Source organism: Scyliorhinus canicula, chromosome 5, assembly GCF_902713615.1.
Source record: "Scyliorhinus canicula chromosome 5, sScyCan1.1, whole genome shotgun sequence".
Taxonomy (NCBI): Eukaryota; Metazoa; Chordata; class Chondrichthyes; order Carcharhiniformes; family Scyliorhinidae; genus Scyliorhinus; species Scyliorhinus canicula.
In genome coordinates, this window is record NC_052150.1 from 73,465,563 (window position 1) to 73,488,289 (window position 22,727).

Consider the following 22,727-nt stretch of genomic DNA (forward strand, 5'->3'; position numbering starts at 1 on the left):
GGAGAGAGAGAGAGGGAGGGACTGAGAGTCTCTGCTGGGGGAGAGAGGGACTGAGAATCTCTGCTGATGGGAGAGAGGGAGGGACTGAGAGTTTCTGCTGGGGGGGGGGGGGGGGGAGAGAGAGAGAGGGAGGGACTGAGAGTCTCTGCTGGGGGAGAGAGGAAGGAAGGGAGGGAGGGACTGAGAGTCTCTGCTGGGGTTGGGAGGGACTGAGAGTAGAGGGAGGGTCCGGGAGTCCTGGTCACTTTGGCGCCTCCCATTTGTCGGTGAGAGATTTTAGTGAATAAAGCTGCTGCTGGGGCCCGGTGACGTCCAGGATATTACGCGCTGTGTGGGGAAGAGAATGAAATCTGTGGAGTGTGAGAATGAGAGGTTTGTGCCCAATCTGCAGAGGGGCTGAGTAAGGCGGGCGCCATCCAGCCGCTCTGGAAGTGACTGGGATCCACAGGACACACCTTCTCTTCCGGATTTTCAGGAGCCGGGAAGGGTGAGGGGTTGGGTTGGTATTTTGGGGGGTGGGTGGGGAAAACCAGTGACCAGGTGCTTTGCAGGGGGGTTTTTATTTTGGAAGCGGGAAGAAAGCCTCCGGGTTGGGAGCAGCCGAGCCTTCCGGCGGGATTGGTGAGGTGGACGAGTTTACTACCGAGAGGGAGCTGGATCAGCAGCCCGACCACCCGCTCCCTTCCCACCCCCAGTGGGGTGCTCTGCACCGGGCGCCTGGGATCAGCTCTGCCCTGGCTGCCTGTCAGGCAGACTGACAGCCGTTCCCGCTCCCCTCACATCCACACGTCAGGCTGAGGAGCAAAGGCGGGCTGCAAAACAAAAACCCATCGCAACGAGAGAGAGAGAGAACAATTCCTCTCGCCTTCAGCGGAGTGAGCTGAAAATCTCTTTAAACTGCACCCACCGGCCTGAGTTTCAGATTGTCTGCTTTGGAGAGGCAACGCTGTGAGAAAAATGTGCATTTAAAATCAGAAGAGCAATTCGCAGTCTACCCCCCCCCCCCCCCCCCGCCCGCTAAGCGGAGTTGTGTGTTCCCACACTGCGAGGTGGAATTAAAGCCGAAAGTAAATAAACCAGGAGCAGTTTGAATTCTATTTGGAAGAAGATTGCTGGGGGTGGAGGGATTTGAAATAAAAAGGGAGCGGATTCCAAACCAAATTGAATCAGACTGAAGTTGAGGAGAGTGAGAGTTTTCTCCAGCAGAGTGGATTTGGGAGGTGTTTCCTGAGGATGTTGTGCTGCTGTTGGCTGTGAGAAGTCCGAGTTGAACATTTTAATTGTGATTTCCACCGAGATGTCTCACAGCAGCCGGGAGTTGGTTTGCCATTACCTGTATTACCGCCTCTCCCGCCAGGGGTTTGTGTGGGAGGAGCCCCTGGAGCCGACTGCCGGCTCCCCGACCCCCGGCGGGGGCTCCGGCCGGCCCTGGGCTGCCCCCGCCTCCACCGCCGCCGCCGAGAAAGCTCACCGCGTCCTGCGGGAGGTGGGCGACAGCTTCGAGCGGCAGTACCAGCAGGAGTTCGCCGACATCGCGCTGCAGATGCGCTTCGAGCCGGAGAGCGCCCGCGGCCGCTTCGAGGCAGTGGCCGAGGAGCTGTTCCGCGACGGGGTCAACTGGGGCCGGGTGGTGGCTTTTTTCGTGTTCGGGGGCACCCTGTGTGTGGAGAGCGCCAAGCGGAGGGACATGGCTTCGCTGGTCGACAACATCGCCGGCTGGATGACCGCTTACCTGGACAGCAGCCTAACTGACTGGATTCGCGCCAACGGAGACTGGGTATGTAAAAGTGACCTGGACCACCCCCAATGTTTGGGTCTCTGCCCACCCACTGTCTGCTCACCCACTCTGCCCACCTACATGCTACCTATCCGCCAGCATCAGCCCCCCCCCCCCCCCCCCCCCCGTAAATAAGTGTGGCGGTCAGTTTCCTGTCCACTTTCATCCCCTTACCTTCCAGCCTACACCTTAAAGTGTTTGTCTCACCGTCACCTTTCCTGCCCACTCCCATCACCTACACCCACCCATCCACCGCATTTGTGCGCGGCCTTTAGATTCACCCCCGTATCGTTTGTCTGGCCACATTGTTGTCTTTGCTTTCACCGCCCACCCAAAGACTTGTGTGTGGGGGTTTGTAAATGTCTCCCAAACCACGTGTTTTTATTTATTTATGTTTGTACGTCGGCACAAATACCAGTTCTTCTTTGAGGTGTTATTGTTCAGTCATACTTATTCTAAAACTAATAATTTCCATTGGATTTTTAGTCAACTTTATTTCTTCAGTCTATTGTAATCACATTCTTTCTCCAATGTAATTATTGTGAAAACGTTGAACTGCTCTCGAATGTATTTCGATTTGCCTAACGAAAACAATCTTCCACTATTAGTTTTTTTTTGGTGGACACATTTATTTCTTAAATCCCAGTGTGTCACTCCAAACCAACATCAGCAGATATTCCACGTGCAAAATATACTCTCACCCATGTGCTATGCAAAGCTTGTTAGTTGGAATGATGACCTCATTCATTAGATGTACAAGTTTGGGTCTGTTTGTTTGCATGTAGTCCGCATGATGTGATGTAACAGATACTGACCGAACAGTTTACATTCCAAGAACCTTTTTATAGGATTTTGTTTGTCCTATAACATAGTGTTTTCGGGGTCATTTGGACGAGAGATTTTAAGTGATTACAATAAGTCAGCAATTTGTGGAACACAATTATCAACAATGGCCTTTTTGTTCTCTGATATACACTTCTGGTTGAATGTACTTCTGACAGAATATTGCTAGAATAATTCCCATCTGGTCTAATAAGATAGGATATCTTAACATTTTAGTCTTTCTCTATTGGAAATGCACGTTATAAAGTTTATGCATCGATTAAACATAATTAAGACTGAATAAAACACTGATTAATATTGTTGTTGACTCCAATTTAATCACTTGTAGTTATTGTTAAGCCAGTAATATGCCTGGTTCTGGGTATTATTTTGCGCAACAGCATATGTTCTTTGGGGGATTATGGGTTTGTTCTCCATCACCCTTTGGTGTATAGAACTTTGTGTCCTCCATCCTACATTCAGACATCTGTTCACAACATATCTTATTTATATATTAGCGCTAGGATTAATTCAAGTTCAAATCCTGACAAGTCATTTTGTTTTTTTACTTGAGATACATCAGACTATTGGACATTTATCATGTATGATGTCAGTAATTAATCTTTCAGTTAAATCTTAGTAAACAATTATAGATTTATTTTGAAGTTAAATCATCAATAATTGCAAATTAGAACATTGTTAAATTTCAGATTAATTTACACAGCAATGCTGCTTTGAAATACCAAGTGGAAATATTTATGTAATATGCAATTTTATAATTTAATTACAATTAACCTCCAGTTTGAGTGAATAATTGGTAAGGGTAATAACTGATACGTGGGAAAAATTTGCATTTATACAGCATTAGTTCAGTCCACCAGATGTCCCAAAACATTTGACATTTAATGCCAATATGTAGGAAACATATCTGTCTTTAATATTGTCAAACTACAAATTCCCAGTCCAGTATTTATTACACTGAAGCTCCCTTGTTAATTTTAAAAGGGAAAAGAATTGCCAGCCATTTTCCTCCCTTGCAGTTTCTCTGTCTTCCTGACTTCAATGGGTTGTCTTTGGAAAGAACTACTACGCAGGCATTCAAGGTACTGGTGCACAGATTCTATGTGAATAAAACAGCTTTTTGATCTTTTTCTCACAGTCAGTCAGTGTTTTTACTTTTGATGGTTTTACCTGGTTTGTGAAGTGACTTTTATTGAAAAGATGCGTTAAACGATATTATTAAGAAGGTGTGTGTGTGTATTTATCCCATAGTTTCTATGAATGGAAGGGCACTGTGCTGTATGATTCTATGACTCTATGCCATCAATTTCCAATTCACATGGCAGGCAGGTGGCTTTTACCCATTCATGCTTCAGCTAGTTGCTAATTGTGTGATAGTTGTCTGCAGCATACATCTATTTTCCTCCATAAACATCAATTTTCTTCCTAGTCACTTTGCTCTCTGCATCTCCTTTGATGGTGTAACAGGTTCTTTGCAACAGTGAAGATTCAAGATGGTAAGTTTTAACAGAAGAGATTAAGAAAAACTAGTCCCTCTGGTGAGTAGCCCAATAACCACAGTTCGTAGATGGTCAAAGGTGACAGTTGATTTCATAAATAATTTTTGAAGCAACTTGGTAGTTCAGGATTAAGAACTTGGAGTGAGAGACAATAAGTGGGGTTGTGACAGCTCTTTTCAAGAGGTATCATGGACATGACGGGCGGCATGGTGACACACGGTTATCACTGCTGCCTCACAGTGCCAGTGGCTCGCGTTCAATTCCGGCCTCTAGTGACTTGTGTGGAGTTTGCATATTCTCCCCCTCTCTGTGTGGGTTTACTTGGGGTGCTCCGGTTTCCTCCCACAGTCCAAAGATGCTATCAGACAGGAGCTAAGGAGCATACAGTGGAAATCAGTTGTTCTCTGGGAAGTGCACAACAGTAATGTGGAGGTTGTTTAAGGAGCACTTGCTGTTAATGCTGGATAGTTTTGTTCCATGGAGACGAGGAAGGAATGGTAAGGTGAAGGAGCCTTGGATGACAAGTGAAGTGGAGCTTCTAGTCAAGAGGAAGACGGAAGCTTACATAAGTTTGAGGAAGCAAGGATCTGGCATGGCTCTTGAGGGTTACAAGGTAACCAGGAAGGAACTCAAAAATGGACTTAGGAGAGCTAGAAAGGGGCATGCAAAAGCCCTGGCGGGAAGGATTAGGGAAAACCCAAGGTGTTCTACACTTGTGTAAGAAATAAGAGGATGATCAGAGTGAGGAGTAGGGCCGATCAGGGATAGTGGAGGGAACATGTGCTCAGAGTCTGAGGCGATGGGGGAGGCCCTAAATGAATATTTTGCTTCAGTGTTCACTGGAGAGAGGGACCTTGTTGCTCATGAGCACAGCGTGAACCAGGTTAATAGACTCGAACAGGTTGATATTAAGAAGGAGGATGTGCTGGAAATTTTGAAAAGCACCAGGATAGATGAGTCCCCTGGGCCTGATGGGATATACCCAAGGTTACTACGGGAAGTGAGGGAGGAGATTGTTGCGCCATTGGCGATGATCTTTGTGTCCTCACTCTCCACTGGAGTAGTACTGAGTGATTGGAGGGAGGTGAATATTGTTTTCCTGTTCAAGAAAGGGAATAGGGAAATCCCTCGGAATCACAGACCAGTCAGTCTTGCATCTGGTGAGCAAAATATTGGAAAAGATTCTGAGGTAGGATTTATGATTATTTAGAAAAACATAGTTTGATTAAAGATGGTCAGCATGGCTTTGTGAGCGGTAGTTCATGCCTCACAAGCCTCATTGAATTCTTTTGAGGATGTGACAAGACAAATTGCTGAATGTCGGGCAGTGGATGTGTGTATATGGATTTCAGTAAGGCATTTGATAAGGTTCCCCATGATAGGCTCATTCAGAAAGTTAGGGGGCATGGGATACAGGGAAATTTGGCTGTCTGGATCCAGAATTGGCTGGCCAAAAGAAGACAGCGAGTGGTAATGGATGGAAAGTATTCTGCCTGGAGTTCGGTGACCAGTGGCTTCCCAGTGGGACCTCTGCTCTTTGTGGTTTTTATTAATGACTTGGATGAGGAAGTGGAAGGGTGGGTTGACACGAAGGTTGGTGGAGTTGTCAATAGTGTTGAGGGCTGTTGCAGGTTACAACAGGACATTGACAGGATGCAGAGCTGGGCTGGGAAGTGGCAGATGGCGTTCAACCTAGATAAATGTGAATTAATTCGTTTTGGAAGGTCGAATTTGAATGCTCAATACAGGGTTAAAGGCAGGATTCTTGGAAGTGTGGAGGAACAGAGGGATCTTGGGGTCCTCGTCCATAGACCCCTCAAAGTTGCCACCCAGGTTGATAGGGTTGTTAAGAAGGCGTATGGTGTGTTGGCTTTCATTAACAAGAGCTGCAAGGCTTTGCTGCAGGTTTGTAAAACCCTGGTTATACCATACTTGGAATATTGTGTCCAGTTCTGGTCGCCTCATTATGCGGCTGCTTTGGAGAGGGTGCAGAGGAGATTTACCAGGATGCTGCCGGGACTGGGCATGTCTTATGAAGAAAGGTTGAGGAAGCTAGGGCTTTTCTCACTGGAGCGAAGAGGAAGAGAGGTGACTTGATAGAGGTGTACGAGAGGCATGGATGGAGAGGATAGTCAGAGACTTTTCCCCAGGGCAGGAATGGCTGTCATGAGGGGACATAAAAGGTGATTGGAGGAAGATATAGGGGAGATGTCAGAGTTCTTTACACAGAGTGGTGGATGTGTGGAATACAGGACCAGCAGAAGTGGTGGAGTCAGTCATTAGGGACATTTAAGCAACTCTTGGACAGGCACATAGGCAGCAGTAAATTGAATGGGTGTAGGTTAGGTTGATCTTAGATTAGGATAACTGGTCGGCACAACAGTGTGGGCTGAAGGACCAGTACTGTGCTCTTCTATGTTCTATGTGCAGGTTAGGTGGATTGGCCATTCTAAATTGCCCCTTAGTATCCAAAAGGTTAGGTGGGTTTACTGGTTACGAGGGTCGGGTGGGGTTCTCGGGTCAGTGCGGACTCGATGGGCTAAATGGCCTCCTTCTGCACTGTAGGGATTCTATTCTGTCACAAATGGTTGCCGCCTGTGCTTAAGTTGCTGTAAATTTCTATGATTCTAAAAATGGCAATAGATTCATGAACCATGTCATTCCAAGATGCAAAATTAATACACCAACGTTTTGTAGCATACAGTGACTGTGATAAGTCAAAGTTTGGATAACAATGTTGCCAATTCAAAAGTTTTCATATAGGTAAAGTTTTTAAAAACTATTAAATGTTTTATTCAGATCTTATTGTAAAACTACTAAACAGATGGATTAGGAGCAGGTCATGCGGCCCTTTGAGCCTGCCTCACTATTCAATAAGATCATGGCTAATCTGATTGTCGCCTCAGCTCCACATCCCTGCCTACCCTGATAGCCTTTCATCCCCTTGATCAAGGATCTATCTACCTCTGCCTTAAAAATGTACAAAAACTCTTCTTCCACTGCCTTTTTAGAAAGAGAGATCAAAGACTCACAACACTCAGTTAAAACATTTCTCCTTATATCTGTCCTAAATGGGTGACCCCTTATTTTTAAGCAGTGGCCCCTAGTTCTAGGTTCTCTCAAATGAGAAAACATCCTCTCCACATCAATCTTGTTAAAATCCCTCAGATTTTATATGTTACAATCAAGTCATCTCTTACTCTTCGAAACTCGAGGTTAAACCAGCCTCATCTGTTTATCCCTTCCTCATAAGACAACCCATCCAAATTAAACCTTCTCTGAACAGCTGCCAATGCATATGCATCCTTCCTTAAATAACATGACCAATATTGTATACAGTATTCCAGATGTGGTCTCACTAATGCTTGGAATAACTGAAGCATAACCTCCCTACTTGTGTACTCAATTCCTCTCTCGATAACTGCTAACATTCTATGAACTTTCGGAATAACTTGCTGTACCTGCATACTATCCTTTCCTAATTCATGCATTAGGATACCTAGATCCCCCTGCATTTCAGAGTGCTGCTAAATGTCACCATTTAGCTAATGCTTTTCAAATTTTTTTTCCCAAGATGGGCAATTTCCAATTTTTCCCATATTATAGCCCACTTGCCAGGCCTATGCCCACTCGTTTAACCTATCTATCTCCTTACGTGGCCTCCTTGTTCCTTTTTCACACCTCGCAATCCTACCTATCTTTGTGTCATCAGCAAATTTAGCAATCATACTTTTGGTACCTTCATCCATGTCATTTTTAAAAGTTGTAAATGGTTACGGTCCCAGCGCTGATCCCTGTGGCACATCATAGGTTACGGCTTGCCAACCAGAAAAAGACCCATTCGTGCCCACCCTCCATTTTATGTTAGCTATCCACTCTTCTATCCATGCCAATATGTTACCCCTTGCACCATAGGCTTTTATTTTTCGCAATAATGTTTGATGTGACACCTTATAAAATGGATCCTGGAAATCTATCTACAGTACATCTACCAGCTCCCCTTTATATACACGATATGTTCCTTCAAATAACTCCAATAAATTGGTTAAACATGATTTCCCTTTCAGAAAACTATTTTGACTGTACCCGATTACCCTGAATGTTTCCAAGTGCCCTGCTATAACATCTTTAATAATAGATTTTAACAGGGTGGCATGTGGCGCAGTGGTTAGCACTGGGACTGCGGTGCTGAGGACCCGGGTTCGAATCCCGGCCCTCGGTCACTGTCCGTGTGGAGTATGCGCATTCTCCCCATGTCTGCATGGGTTTCACCCCCACAACCGAAAGATGTGCTGGTGAAGTGGATTGGCCATGCTAAATTGCCCCTTAATTGGAAAAGAAAAATAATTGGCTACTCTAAATTTATTTTAAAAATAATAGATTTTAACGTTTTCCCTGTGACAAATGTTAAGTCAAAGGACCTATAATTTCCTGCCTTCTCTCTCCCTCCCTTTCTGAATAAAGGGGTTACATTTGTTATTTTCCAATTTAATGGAACCTTCCCTGAATTTTGGAAAATAAAAACCAACTATCTGACTTATTTTAAGCCCTTGGGGTGAAGTCCATCAGGACCGAGGGACTTATCAGCCCACAGCTCCAAAATGCTTTCGGTACTACTTTTTCTGGTGATGGTAAATTTCCTGAGTTCCTTCCTCCTTTCCATTTCCTGATTTTTAGCTGTTTCTAGGATGTTACTTGTGTCCTCCATAGCGAAGACCAATGCAAAGTACCAGTTCAATTCATGTGCCATCTCCTTAATTTCTATTATTAATTCCTCAGACTCGCCTTCAATAGGACCAACAGTCATTTTGTGGCTTTTCCTTTTTTTAAATATCAGTAGAAACACTTACTATCTATCTTTATATTCTAGCTAGCTTCCTAATTTCTCTCTCCTTATTCATCTTTCGTTCTTTGCTGTTTTTTAGATTCTGTCCAATCATTTGACCTGAGACCCAACTTCACACAATTGTATGCTTTATCTTTAAGTCTGATACTATCTTTTGTGAATTCTGAAATATACCCGTAAACTAATTTGTCAGTTGATTTTAGCTAGCTGTGCTTTCATTCCCTCATTATTGCCCTTATTTAAGTTTAAAATACTACTCTTAAACCCACTCTTCTCTCCCTCAAACTGAATGTAAAATTCAATCATATTATGATCGCTGCTACTATGAGGTCACTAATTAATCCTATCTCGTTATACAATACCAGGTCAAGTCTCGTCTGGTCTTTGGTTGGTGCCAGAACATGCTGTTCTAATAAACTATCCTGAAATCATTCTATGAATTTCTCACCTGGGTTACCTTTGGGCTTTTGATTTTCCCAGTATAAATACAGATTAAAATTTCCCATGGTTATCGCTGTACCTTTCTGACAAGCTCTCATCACTACTTCCTTTATACCTTGTCCTACCAATGGTTACTGTTAGGGAGCCTGTGCACCACTGCCACAAGTGACCTCCTGCCTGTATCATTTCTCATCTCTACCTAAACTGTTTCTCTGTCCTGGTTTCCTGAATTTGGGTCATCCCTCTCTAATGTGCAAATACGATAATTGATTAACAGAACCACTCTACCTAGCTTCCTGTCCCTTCTAAATGCCACGTAGCCTTCAAAATTCAGGTCCCAACTTGTTATCCTGCAGCCAGTTCTTTGGAATGGCTATCAGATCATACTTATTTATTTTCATTTGTGCTATGAATAATTTATTGTTCTATTTTACTCTAGCACCTTGCCAAAAGTTTGAAATTGCTCACTTAATTCCTATTTAAATTACTCATTTAAATGTTGTTTTTGCTATATATCTTAATAGTCTAAAGGCTGGGGACCAAATCTGATAAGTGATAGGACAATAGAAATTCCCAGATCACTTTATTTTTTTGGCATAGGTTCAAGAAAATACATCTGGTCAAAACCTTTTCAGATTGCAGCCCACTGTTGCTCTATTTGCACTTCTTCCAATAATCAAATAAACCATGGAAAATATGTATATGCATTGCCGGTGGCTCTTTACAGTCTGAACTAACTAGGCTGAATATGTCTTCAGTATTTTTGGTGTTTAAGGAGATGCATCAATTAAGGGTATATCTGTTCCATTGAAACATTTCACTCGCCAAACTTCTTAATTAGAAAATTATAATTTTCTTTTGAGTTTGTGTTCAGGTAACTATTTGTTTCGTAAACCACAATGCTTCCCTATGTTCGTTTTTTAAAAAACATGTATATTATTGCTAATGTATATCAAAACGTTGCAGCAAATGAACACCCTAGGAAATATACTTCCCAGCAATCAACTACACAGTCTGGACAAATATTTCCCCTTTTTCACCCCCTACCCCCGGCCTGTGACGAACAGCTCCTCAAACATGGTCAAACCCCCCTGCAGAACCCCTTAACTCATACTTTATCTTCTCCAACCGCAGAAAGCCATTCAGGTCACCCAACCAGGACGCGATCCTTAATGGCGATGTCCACTGCCACTCCAGTAAAATCCGTTGCTGCGCAATCAGAGAGGCGAAGGCCACAACATTGGCCGCCTTCCTCTCCATGAGCTCCGGCTTCTCTGAAACCCAAAATATCGCCACAAAGGATGTTTTCCTATGTTCACTATCATCATTAATTTTACAGTTGGGTGGTACGGTGGCGCAGTGGTTCGCACTGCTGCCTACGGTGCTGAGTGCCCGGGCTCGATCCCGGCCCCGGGTCACTGTCTGTATGGAGTTTGCACAGTCTTCCAATGTCTGCATGGGTTTCACCCCCACAACTGTGCAGGTTGGGTGGATTGGCCAAGTTGCCCCTTAATTGGAAAAAAATAATTGGGCACTCTAAATTTATTTAAAAAAATAATTAATTTTGCAGTGGGGAATGTCAGAATGGTGTTCCTATTTAAGCCATACTTTGGTTGCAACCACTTGAAACTGTGCAGGCTCTAGCTCATATTATCAAATAATCTGCTTGCCAGACTGCTAATACTTGAAAGCTGTACAGTGATGATCAACAGGCATCATTTACTTAACAATGGTAATACAAGTGTGAAGTTACGGATTATTATTTTGGAATAAGTAGGATGATCCACAAGGGGCAGCACGGTAGCACAAGTGGATAGCACTGTGGCTTCACAGCGCCAGGGTCCCAGGTTTGATTCCTGGCTTGGGTCACTGTCTGTGCGGAGTCTGCACGTTCTCCCCGTGTGTGTGGGCTTCCTCCTGGTGCTCCGGTTTCCTCCCATGGTCCAAAGATGTGCAGGTTAGGTGGATTGGCGATTCTAAATTGCCCTTAGTGCGGGTGGGATTACTGGGTTATGGGGATAGGGTGGGCATGGGTAGGGTGCTCTTTCAAAAGAGCCAGTGCAGACTCGATGGGCCGAATGGCCTCCTTCTGCACTGTAAATTCTTAAAATTAATTATTTGTAAATCTTGTCTGTTATGTTAGTCCTATTTTGGGTTTTTACTTGGAATATTGGAAATGTCTTGACCAAGTGAACATTCAATTAGAGGACCCAACTAACGTGATTTAACAGCTTTTGCAGCAAAATCTTGTGTATTTGTATGACAATTTAATGGCTGTAGTACAGCAACTTAAATTTATACTGTCTTTTTGTTGCAAACTGTTATCAGTCCAAATTGCATTTGAACTCTCAATTATTTTGAGGGTTTGGGTTATACTATTTATTTAATAAAGAAGGTGCAATAACCCACAAGTGACACAGTTACATATAAAACAACTATCTGTTCTCCACTACATTCTGTTTAATCCACTGCAAATATGTAGACTACCAAATTCAAAGCATTATTTTTTTTAGTTCTGAGAAAAGAAAAGAATATTATAAAGAACCTTGGAATTACTCCTCATTTAATGTTAGTTAGTGTTAGGGCGGCACGGTAGCATAGTGGTTAGCGCAATTGCTTCACAGCTCCAGGGTCCCAGGTTCGATTCCCGGCTTGGGTCACTGTCTGTGCGGAGTCTGCACGTTCTCCCTGTGTGTGCGTGGGTTTCCTCCGGGTGCTCCAGTTTCCTCCCACAGTCCAAAGAAGTGTGGGTGAGGTGGATTGACCATTAGTGCCCTTAATGTCCAAAATTTGCCCTTAGTGTTGGGTGGGGTTACTGAGTTGTGGGGATAGGGTGGAGGTGTGGGGTTGGGTCGGGTGCTCTGTCCAAGAGCCGGTGCAGACTCGATGGGCCGAATGGCCTCCTTCTGCACTGTAAATTCTATAGTTTTTGTAAGTGATCATGTGAAGAGGCAGATTGATGAAACTGGAATGTTGCTGCTTAAGCAGCCTACTATATTATTATTGGAACCTCTTGGACTTCTTCCCCCCCCCATAAATCCCGCCATTCAAAATGTTCTAAATTTAAAAAATAGACAGTTTTCTACAATATAGTTAACTGTCTATTGATTGTATCCTGCTGTTTGATTTAATTAATGGACATGCGATTACATCACAGAAAACCATAGTATCTATCTCCTACTGTATTTAATTATTTGGAGTCATAGAATAATGCAGCACTGAAGAACGCCATTCAGCCTATTATGCCGTAGCTGGCTATCTGGAAAAACTACCAATTTGTGATTATATCTTGCTTTTCCCCTGCAAATTGTACCTTCTCGAGTATGTAAGTATGCCCACTGCTCTTGGAGGAAGACCAAAAACAAATCCAATTTTATCCCTGTTTATAAAGTGAATTTAGTTAAGAAAACTCTTGTAAGATCAAGTAAAGGAAACCACTGAGTGTGATCTCTGATATTCTTTGTTGTTAGAAAGAAAAACTCAAATCAGCAGTATAGGTTTTACAAACTATTTTGGGTACAACTGAGTAAAGAAGTGTCTACTTTTTATTTCAAATGCAATATTGCAAATTTGTGTGCTTTCTTAAGTTTCTGTTTTGAATATAATAGATTTTCATATAATATGATCCATCGAATTGTGGTGTAGACAAATACAGGAATACCTGCGTAGCATATACTTATGTAAAATTTGTAAAGGTGCGGAGCAGGATGTTCTAACCTTGGGATTTACAATTGAATAATTAGCATTTTATGTTTTGGCATTTAGTTCTGTCTTGTAAAATTAATCAAAGGAGGCAATTAAGGGAAACATGTCAAAACAGTGCAGAGAGGATAGTATTTTTAATCCTCTTTATCTGTAAGGAGGTTCTGACCAAGTAATACTCCAGCTGTAAAACTGCCTTCCGAGTGAAGAGATTTTCCAAGCAACTGGCCATAATGCATTTTATTGATACATCTTGTGTGAAAACATGTACAGAATATATGTACATTGTTGAATTAATAGTGGTGGCTTGCGCTTTTAATGCCAAGGTGAATGAAGAGTGAAGAAGTGCAGTAGTATCCTTAATCTGGCAGTAAATGCTGCAGATGATTTTTGTGGAAAAACCACAGGCTGAAGTAGGCATTGAATTGATTGAAAACCAGTGTTTCATTCCTATCTCCTCTTCATGGTTTTTGGAGTTAGTTTGCCTGCTCATGGTGTACCCCTCCTCTAAGCACCTATAGAGTTGGCCATGCAATATCTCTGGTTTTCTTTTCCTTCCTTGGTGCTACTGAGATTAGAATTGTGGACAGAACCGATAGTCCAAATCTGCTTTGGTTTTTCTGTGGTTGTTTACCTTTTTAGAGCAGTCAGCTGAGCGTGCACGAATGAGAATGTGTGACTTAAGACAGCATGCTGGTGGTGTTTATATCCAATAGCTGGATGACCATTTAAAAATTGAAACAAACGTAATAAAATTACTGTTTCTACAATCTATTGTTCAAGCAGATTTAGTTACCTCTTCTTGAAGTCACTTTAAAGACTTTTGTTGGGAGTAATTTTTGTTCACCAACATTTTGTAGATGACGACTTGTTGGAGCTTCAGTAAAATTGCACAGGGAAGAAACCGCCTGTAAAATAATTTATCACAGTTTTATTTTCTTTCTGTGTTACTTAATAGTTATCAATCCCGTGTGGGGAAATTTAAAAAAATGGACCGAAACAAGCACATGATCATTTGTAATGTTTGGAAGGCAAACCTCTGTGATGCAGATACAGCTTGAGCTGTTTTTCGTTGTGTGCACAGCAAGAGGCAGACACCGCCTCAAAAATCTGAAGCATTTCGAGTGCCTTGAGTGGGAGTGGTGTGCCACAGGAGTAACAACACACTTTTACTGAGATGTTGCATGGGTTAAGTGCCATGCTGCTATCTTTTCTGTTCAAGCCAACACCGATGGCCACATTATTTGCACCATTTCAAAGCAAAGGGAAGATGGATCAAAGTACAGGATTTGACTTAAATGGAACTTGAAATGGTTAAAATAATAATATGCATCTTTTGAATGAGAGTTTGGAGAATGTGATGTACTCCTGATCAATGTAGTCTCACCTCAACATGCAACGTGGTAAAGGTTGAAACAAGGTAGTTGGGGACTAGGGAAAGCTAAGTTCTTTACACACATCTTTGCCACCCTGGAGCAAAGCAGTTTTTTCCCCTTACACAGACTATTTATTATTGATTTCCCCCCCCCCCCCCCCCCATTTATTTTGCAAAGTATGAACTGTGGAGCCTTTCAACCTCGTCGGGTTTCACATTTGCTTTTGACATTCAACTCGAATAGCTGGGGTGCCAGAGAACGATTCCTAAATGTACTTTATGCATTTTCATGATTTCAACATTTCAAACCCAGGAGAGAAAGCCTGATGTATTTAATGTGCATTCTTTGAGATACTATTTACAGTGACACCAAAGAAATGTATGTATATATTTCCAGACTGTATTTGTTCATTACTTTAATTTGCTTCCAACACCAAGAATTATTTTCAAACAGATAATGAGGTTTAATTTTACATTCACTTCATATTTAGATTGATAATATGTTGACTCATCTCAGATTATATTAGACAGAAACAATTTGTACAGTCAATTGGGAATGGGGTGTTTCCAGCCTCTCCCCTCATTTTGATGTCAACCCACTAATTAAAATCTGGCAGTATAGTCAGCCCTGCTGACCAGAGGTAGGCCAATGACAAAAAAGGTGCAAGTCAAAAATTGCTCTTTGAGGAAATCCCCAGGATGTTTTGATGTAACTTGTGTCTTATAGTTTCTAATCTCCATTAACAGCCATGAGGCTTAAATATAGAGTTACAGGCGCAAAAGACTAACAGCCGTGTTCATAGATGCTTCAATTATTTTAGATGCAAACTTAAAATGCCTGGGCTTCTCTAGACTTCATAGCTTCAGCACATATGCATTGCAACTGATTAGACACCCAGAGAGAAATCTGCCCAATAGTGATTTTATGATTTGAACAACCTGTAGAAGCAAGACTGAGCTCTGCTTCCATTACACCCATTTAATTAGAAAGTTAATGTTCTGTATTGAGTGTGGACCTTCACATAATTTGGACTGAATTCATCCCTGCAGTGGAAAAGCTTTGTTTATTATCTTTGGGAAATGCTTCAGTAAGTGCTTGCATTCCATCACGTTCACAATCAAAGCTCAAATTGCCATACCTAATAGTTAGCTGACGTTGTTAGTATTGAATATTTTGCACTGAGACTTATGAATGTTCATTTTATATTTGGAAATAAACTTCCCTGAATGCACTTTTGACGCAATGCTGAATATGAGCTCCAATTCAATAAGACCATTTCATCTCCTTTCCCACAAGTATCAAATTTTCTGTCCTCGCCTATTCATGCTGGCTGAAAAGTATCACAAACAACCTTGCATTTACTCAAACAAACAACTTTGCATTAGGTGAAAACAAGTTGTGTTAAAGATTTTCTTTAGAAAAATCAACCGTGGTTTTGTGGAAAGGAGGAGTGGGTGTAGAGGTTGATACAAACTGAGCTGATTGGAGGATACACAAGTGTGGGTGTGTGTGTGTACTGCGGGAGGGGTGGGGGGTGGTGCATGTGCGTATGAGGGAGAAGCAAGAGAAAATGTGCAGGTGTTAAGAAATGCAATTATTGGGACTTGTAAAGAAACCACTGATAAAATAACTGGAAAAGAAAGTGTAGGTTGTTGCTGCAGACCTCCTACTCAACTCAACAACCCACAAACATCTACATCTGATATTTGATTTTTGTTTTCTTACTCTGAGATCATGCTTTTGGATGTGGTGCAGGGCACAGTGCAACGTGAAAGCAATGACTAAACTGTATTTGTTTACTTTCTATGACTGAACGCCAATTTTGTACAAGGTATTCAATAGAAATTAGTTGTATGCAAATAATTTTATTGAGGAAATGCCAACATGTTCAATTAAGTTTGACCTGAAAAAAAAAGCCCAAAAAAATTGTTCAAAGGAAGCACTCGGAACATTCTGGAAGAAATCCAGAAAAGTTCAGAACTCCAGAATTAGCATAAAATGTTTTTGAATGTGGTTTTTCAGATGGAAATTTCCAAGATAATTTTTCCTCATCGTTACAGAACCCTGACACCTGTTTGGCTTGACTTGACCTACTGGATATGCAGAGCAAAAGGTCCCCCCCTTCCACTCCCCTTGGACTATTCTGGAATGTCTTACAGGAACCACACTTACAGGCCAAAGTGAACAGTCACAGTCTTGTCTCACTTAGTCAAATCCCTAGACAATCATAAAGTATCTCTATTTAATGCTGTCTATTTTCAATTTCCACCTTGTTGAGTTGTGTTCATAGGTCTCATGTACAAATATCTTGAAAGATTTTGTTATCTGTAACAATTCCTTTTTGATGACCAGATAAGCCCTCCGAATAGAAAAAATGTAAACAAGACATAGTTATTGCTTTCATGTGCTGTAATGACCTGCACCACATCCAGAAAAACAAAAAAGTCTTGAAGAATAACAAAGCATATTTATTAAATTCAATATTAAGATGTATTTACTGATTTCCTGTGGTATTGCTCACTGTTTATCTGGGGTCTGGTGAACAGCAGTATGCTTGGGTGTGGACCTATTGCAAGCTGTAAATTCAGGCACAATGGTTGATCATCAGTGGGTGAAGGGGGGGGGGGGAAGCAGTGGGTGAAGGAGGGGGGCAGCAGTGGGTGAAGGGGGAGGGAGCAGTGGGTAAAGGGGGGAGCAGTGGGTAGATGGGGCAGACAGTGTAACAGAAATGGAGGTTGAAGTAGGGTATAGAATTGTAAAATGATGACCATTGGAGCTAGAGGAAAAGAGTGAACTCTGGTGGCAATACTTAAAGATCTATTCTCCCCATCACATTTGCTTCAGAAGACTGAAGAAAAAGCAAAACCGTTTCTCCTTTTGAAAAGATTGGGATGAATATTTAAAGTGGCAAATATTTTTTGATAGGCAGCAAGGCTTTTCCTTTTCTGTTTAGTTTATTAAAATGTACATGACTGCCTCATGATTGTGAAACCTATGAGGGTCCTAGAAGTTGAGTTCAAGTTGTAATAATTTGTGAAATTTAATTTAATACCATAATTTGAGTCCCAGAAAACGAACCATGAAAGCTGCCAGTTTGTCGGAATACAGTCCAAGGCATCATATCAGATTTATTTATTTATTTAGTTATTTTAGATTTAGAGTACCCAATTATTATTTTTTTCCAATTAAGGGGCAATTTAGCGTGGCCAATCCACCTAACCAGCACATCTTTGGGTTGTGGGGGTGAAACCCACGCAGTCATGGGCAGAATGTGCAAACTCCACATGGACAGTGACCCAGGGCCGGGATTGGAACCCGGGTCCTCTGCGCCTTAGTCCCAGTGCTAACCATTGCGGCACCGTGCTGCCCTTTCAAATCAGATTTATGACTGAGACGGTGGTGGGCATTTAGGGATGGGCAATAAATACTGGCCTAGCCAGTGATATCAATATCCATGAAAAAATAAAAAAGATCATCTTCACACTGAAAGCCAAGCATAAGAGGAAGATTTTGGTATTTTCAGCCAATTATTGCTTCATTGCTGGATCAGGATGCATCTGTTGTATGGACGAAGATTTGGATATCTGTTTCCTCCTTGTGTATTTACACTGTAACTGCCGCTTGCTCTGCACCAACTACAGTTATAGTTTAAATGTAGCCCTGGCTGGAATTGTGGTTGTGCAGTGCACAAGAAACTGTGGAAGAGGATCTTAATGCTAAGTTGCATTATACAATTTGTTCAAAACCAAAATCGCTTTGTATTAATGTTAAACTAACCGTGTAAGTGAGACCTCAAATCTGCCTCTTTGTAACTGTATACTTGTAGAACTCATCTTCACAGTTAACTACTTGCAGTGCTTTCCTCTGTATTTAAATGCATCTAGGTCCCAAGGAAGGAATTAACTGTATCTATTAGGAACTAAATTCATAGAATCATAGAATTTATAGTGCAGAAGGAGGCCATTCGGCCCATCGAGTCTACACTGGCTCTTGGAAAAAGCACCCGACTTAAGCCCACACCTCTACCCTATCGCTGTAGCCCCAGCTAACCTTTTTTTGGACACTGTGTGGTATTGTGTGAAGCAAATAATGGCATGATGGGAAAACTAGTCAAGTCTTCTTGGTACAAGTGAATTTAAACTGATTTTCATATAACCTAAGGCCCAGAATACAGAGACAGCCGAGGTCAGCATGTCTTGGGAACTGGGTGACTCTGAGAGTCTAGATAAGGCTTGGAGCCCGAAGTAGTCGTAATACATAACAAGCTGAACAACTGTCTCCTTCTGTATGTAAACAACTTCTTCCCTTTCTTAAAACAAAGACAAGATAATGATATGAAACTCAAGTCCCCTAAAGGTCAGAAGGTGACGCCATTGTAACGATTATTACTTATGTTTTACTTTCAATCAAATTCCTGACCAAGCTGTATTCATGTTATCTTGATCCTATAATGTATAAGAATCGCCTTCTTTTCTGTACGATCGCAGACTTGGGACGGACTCCGCAGTTTGTAATTGACTGCCTTCCGATCCAAGTATCAGCCATTTTCTGCTAGCAGTTCTAATTAGTGAATAAAGTTCAGTTTTGCTTACCTAATGAATCATGTTTGAATTTCTCTATCACAGTCAAGACGCGGGGAAAATATAAAATACAACAACTGAGGGTAATTTAGCATGGCCAATCCACCTAACCTGCACATCTTTGGACTGTGGGAGGAACCTGGAGCACCCAGAGGAAACCCACGCAGACACGGGAAGAACGTGCAGACTCCACACAGGCAGTGACCCAGCCGGGAATCTAACCTGGGACCATGGAGCTGTGAAGCAACTGTGTTAACCACTGTGCTACCATGCCATGGTAGCTTGTGGGGCTGTGATGCGCACGTGTGTGTGTCGGGTGGAGTGGTATGGTAGTGTGGGGCTCAGCCGGGGGGGGGGGGGGGGGGGGGGGGGGGGGGGGGGGGGCGGTGCTCGTGCGTTTGCAGGGTGTTCGTGCGAGGCTCAGTCTGGGTGTGTAAATAGTTATTCCGGAATTACAAGTAATTTTTTTTCGTTCTAACTCTTGGGAACTATCAGCTTCTGTCGGATGGTTCCCAGCCCAGTGCAATTGTCCAGGGGAAGTTAGTGCTTCTGGATGATTGTCAGGTAAACCTTGGTAACCTTATGGAAGGATTCTCCAGCGCATCATTGGGGTACCCCCAAAATGTGAACCAGGGACTTATCGGTCTTTAGTTAAATCTGGGCTTTCCCTATGTGATGCTCAATAATCTTTGTAGCAATTGAGAAAGGAATGAGAGAGAACTACACTCGTGTTCACTTGCCTTACTGTCCGCAATCTGTGTGTTTTTGTAAAGGAAGGTGTGTGTGCTTCTTAACGCTTAAGTGTGAGGACAATTGGAATGACCAGCAGCTCTCTCTCACACTCTCTCTCACACTCTCTCTCACACTCTCTCTCACACTCTCTCTCACACTCTCTCTCACACTCTCTCTCACACTCTCTCTCACACTCTCTCTCACCCCCATAGACATATATACTTAAAGAGAGTTGTGCACCTTCTTTGCAAGTTTAAACAACAGAATATTTTGTAATGCGCGTATGTGGCTGGCCTTGATATGGTGGGGGGGTGAAGGTGAAGCATGTGTTGTACGACTGGTGAGGAAGACCACTTCTGAAGAGTAGTCAAAGTGGATGTAATAGATGGAGCCTTACATCAGAATTGTTGCAGGATTCCCTCCAAGAGATGAGTCCTCAGCATGTCTCAAAGGTAGTTGTAGGAGGTCAGTTTTCTGCATGGTGGACTAGAAAAGGAACTGACTTCGAAACCATATCTTGAGTTTTAAAGGGGCAGATGCCGCTGCCCTTCAATTGTTTTTCTTATGATTTGCAGACACTTAAAGCCTTTTTTGTTTAAAAAGGGAGGCCAAAATTGCTATGTGGTCCTTCATAGTCCTTTCCAAATATGGTGTTGGGTTTAAGTTAATTAGCCACAACCTTCGTCTTTGTGTGCCAACATGTGGATCTGAGGCAATCACTGAAATTGTTCTGAAAAGACCCATTCAAGTCAGGAATCATCATTTAGGTGGTTTCAGGAGCTGAGTATTCACATTTTAGTCTGGAAGGTGTCCTTTTGTTCTTTTGAGACCATTTGAATCCACAGATTAAGTCGGATGACTCGAGCCATATTTTGCATCATTTTAAAGGCCATTTTTAAAAGAAAGATTAGTTGCTGATTACAGTTAATATGGAACCACGCGGTCTTACCATTAGGATATTTTATCCTATAAACTGAGGGGCTAATTTTATCCGAAATTGAGTATGGTCCGGAATATTTTGGTGCCAAAAAACTGCTGGGGTTGTATACAGATAGCATTACCTGTTGCCCAACCTGGAATTCTGTGGGGTGAACGGTCTTGTTAAAACAAGCTGTGCGTTGTTTACGGCGTTTCCCTAGCTGAACTGCGGCAGCAATCTGTGCAGACCTCACAGTCTCAACCAAGTCTTTAACCGTCTTTTCGTGTGTGAGGGCCGTCACTTCGGGGCTAGTCATGTCCAGTCCTAAAAGGAATTCTGTACCTTTCATAGGGCGTCCGGTCATGAGTGTGTGTGGTGTGTATCCTGTGGAAGTGGAAACTGTATTTCTGATGAACATTAATGCAAATGGGAGCACTGAATCCCATGTGGAGTTGTTCTCTTGAACCATTTTTCTAAGCGTAGATCTTAGGGTCCGATTCATGCGCTCTACAATCCCGCTGGACTGTGGGTGATACGCAATATGAAAATTTTGTTTTATTCCAAATATTGTCAGGACGTTCTTCATGACCCGTCCTGTAAAGTGAGATCCCTGGTCCGAATCAATGCTTCGGGGTAAACCCCATCTCGTGAAGATGTGGTGGGTCAGGATCTTTGCAGCTGTCTTAGCTGTATTCGTTCTAGAGGGGAATGCCTCTACCCATTTGGTAAAGGTATCGATGACCACCAGAACGTATTTATAGCCATTCCTACAAGGGGGCAATGGGCCTATAAAGTCGATCTGGAGGTTTGTCCAGGGGCCATTAACTGGTCGAGTATGCCGAAGTTGTGCCTTTTTAGAATACCTCTCCGGGTTATTCTGGGTGCAAATAAGGCAATTCTCGATGTAGTGACCTACATCTGTCCTTAGGTTAGGCCACCAACAGAGCTGCCTGAGGTGCCTCGTGGTTGCGTCGGTCCCTTGGTGCCCGTGTCCATCATGGAACAAAGCAATCATTTCATTCCTGTCCTGCTGCGGGACCACATAAAGCTGATCCTTTATGATCACACCCTCATGTGTGGTCAGTGCGTGTCTGAATTTATCATTCTGTGGCACAAAGGTGCCTTTGAAAATCTCCCTGAGATCCTCATCCTGCTTTTGTGCCTCTACTAAATCTTTAATACTGGTCTGTGAGACTTGGACTGCGCTCACAGGGGCGCTAGCTGGTGCGCTAGCTGGGGGTGTCCATAAGTGTCCTCGTCTGGAACCTGCCTTAGCCAGTGCGTCGGCTTTTACATTCCCAGGGGGGATGACCTATGGTGGCTTCTTACTTTGATAATGCCGAAGGTCCTGTCCTTCGCTTTCTCTAAAATGTGTTTGAGTAAAGGGGCTGATGGAAGGGGTTTCCCATCTGCGGAGACAAAACCTCGTGTCCTCCACAGGGGCAGAAAATCGGTTAAACTATTGCAGACATATAAACTGTCCGAATATATGTCCGCTGGGCTGGGGAATGAATCGGGGTGGTCCACTATATAAGCTATGGCCGCGAGCTCTGCTGCCTGCGCGCCTAAGTGTCCTGGTAACTTTAAAGCTATCTCTTCGAGAGCGCGCCCCTGCGCGTCCTCGACATAGATGCCGCATCCTGTGATACGCTCACCTTCTAAAACTGTGGATGAACCGTCTACGTATATCCTCAGTGGTCCACACGTGTCTGTGGGTTGGGGGCTTTGTTTTGGGTTCCCTATCTTCCTGGGGGGTGTCTTTGCTATAAAGGGTCCTGTGTTATGTAAGGGGGCTACAATTTCACATTCATGGGGCTGTCCTGGGTATTGGAGGTTGTCGGCTAAAAATGTGTGTGTGCGGGTCCGTTTTACTGTAATGTCCCGTCCTTGTAAAAGTAGTGTCCACCTAGCTGCCCTAATCTGGCTAACTGAACCGTCCTTCAGTCGACCGTCTAGGAGTAACTGTGTGGGGGTGTGCGCGGTCAAAATGGTGGTGGGGTTGAGTCCGGTAA

The 22,727-nt window shown here is 43.0% G+C and overlaps 1 protein-coding gene across 1 annotated transcript in view; it reads left to right on the forward strand.

The window, feature by feature from the left end:
• The first annotated feature begins 251 nt into the window (after positions 1-251).
• The window catches only part of LOC119966048 (apoptosis regulator Bcl-2-like), a 155,611-nt gene continuing 133,135 nt past the window's right edge, over positions 252-22,727 (forward strand). Inside the window, exon 1 of the mRNA XM_038797213.1 lies at positions 252-1,777. Coding sequence (XP_038653141.1) covers positions 1,298-1,777 — 480 coding nt within the window. The 5' untranslated portion in view covers positions 252-1,297. The remainder of the gene's footprint in view (positions 1,778-22,727) is intronic.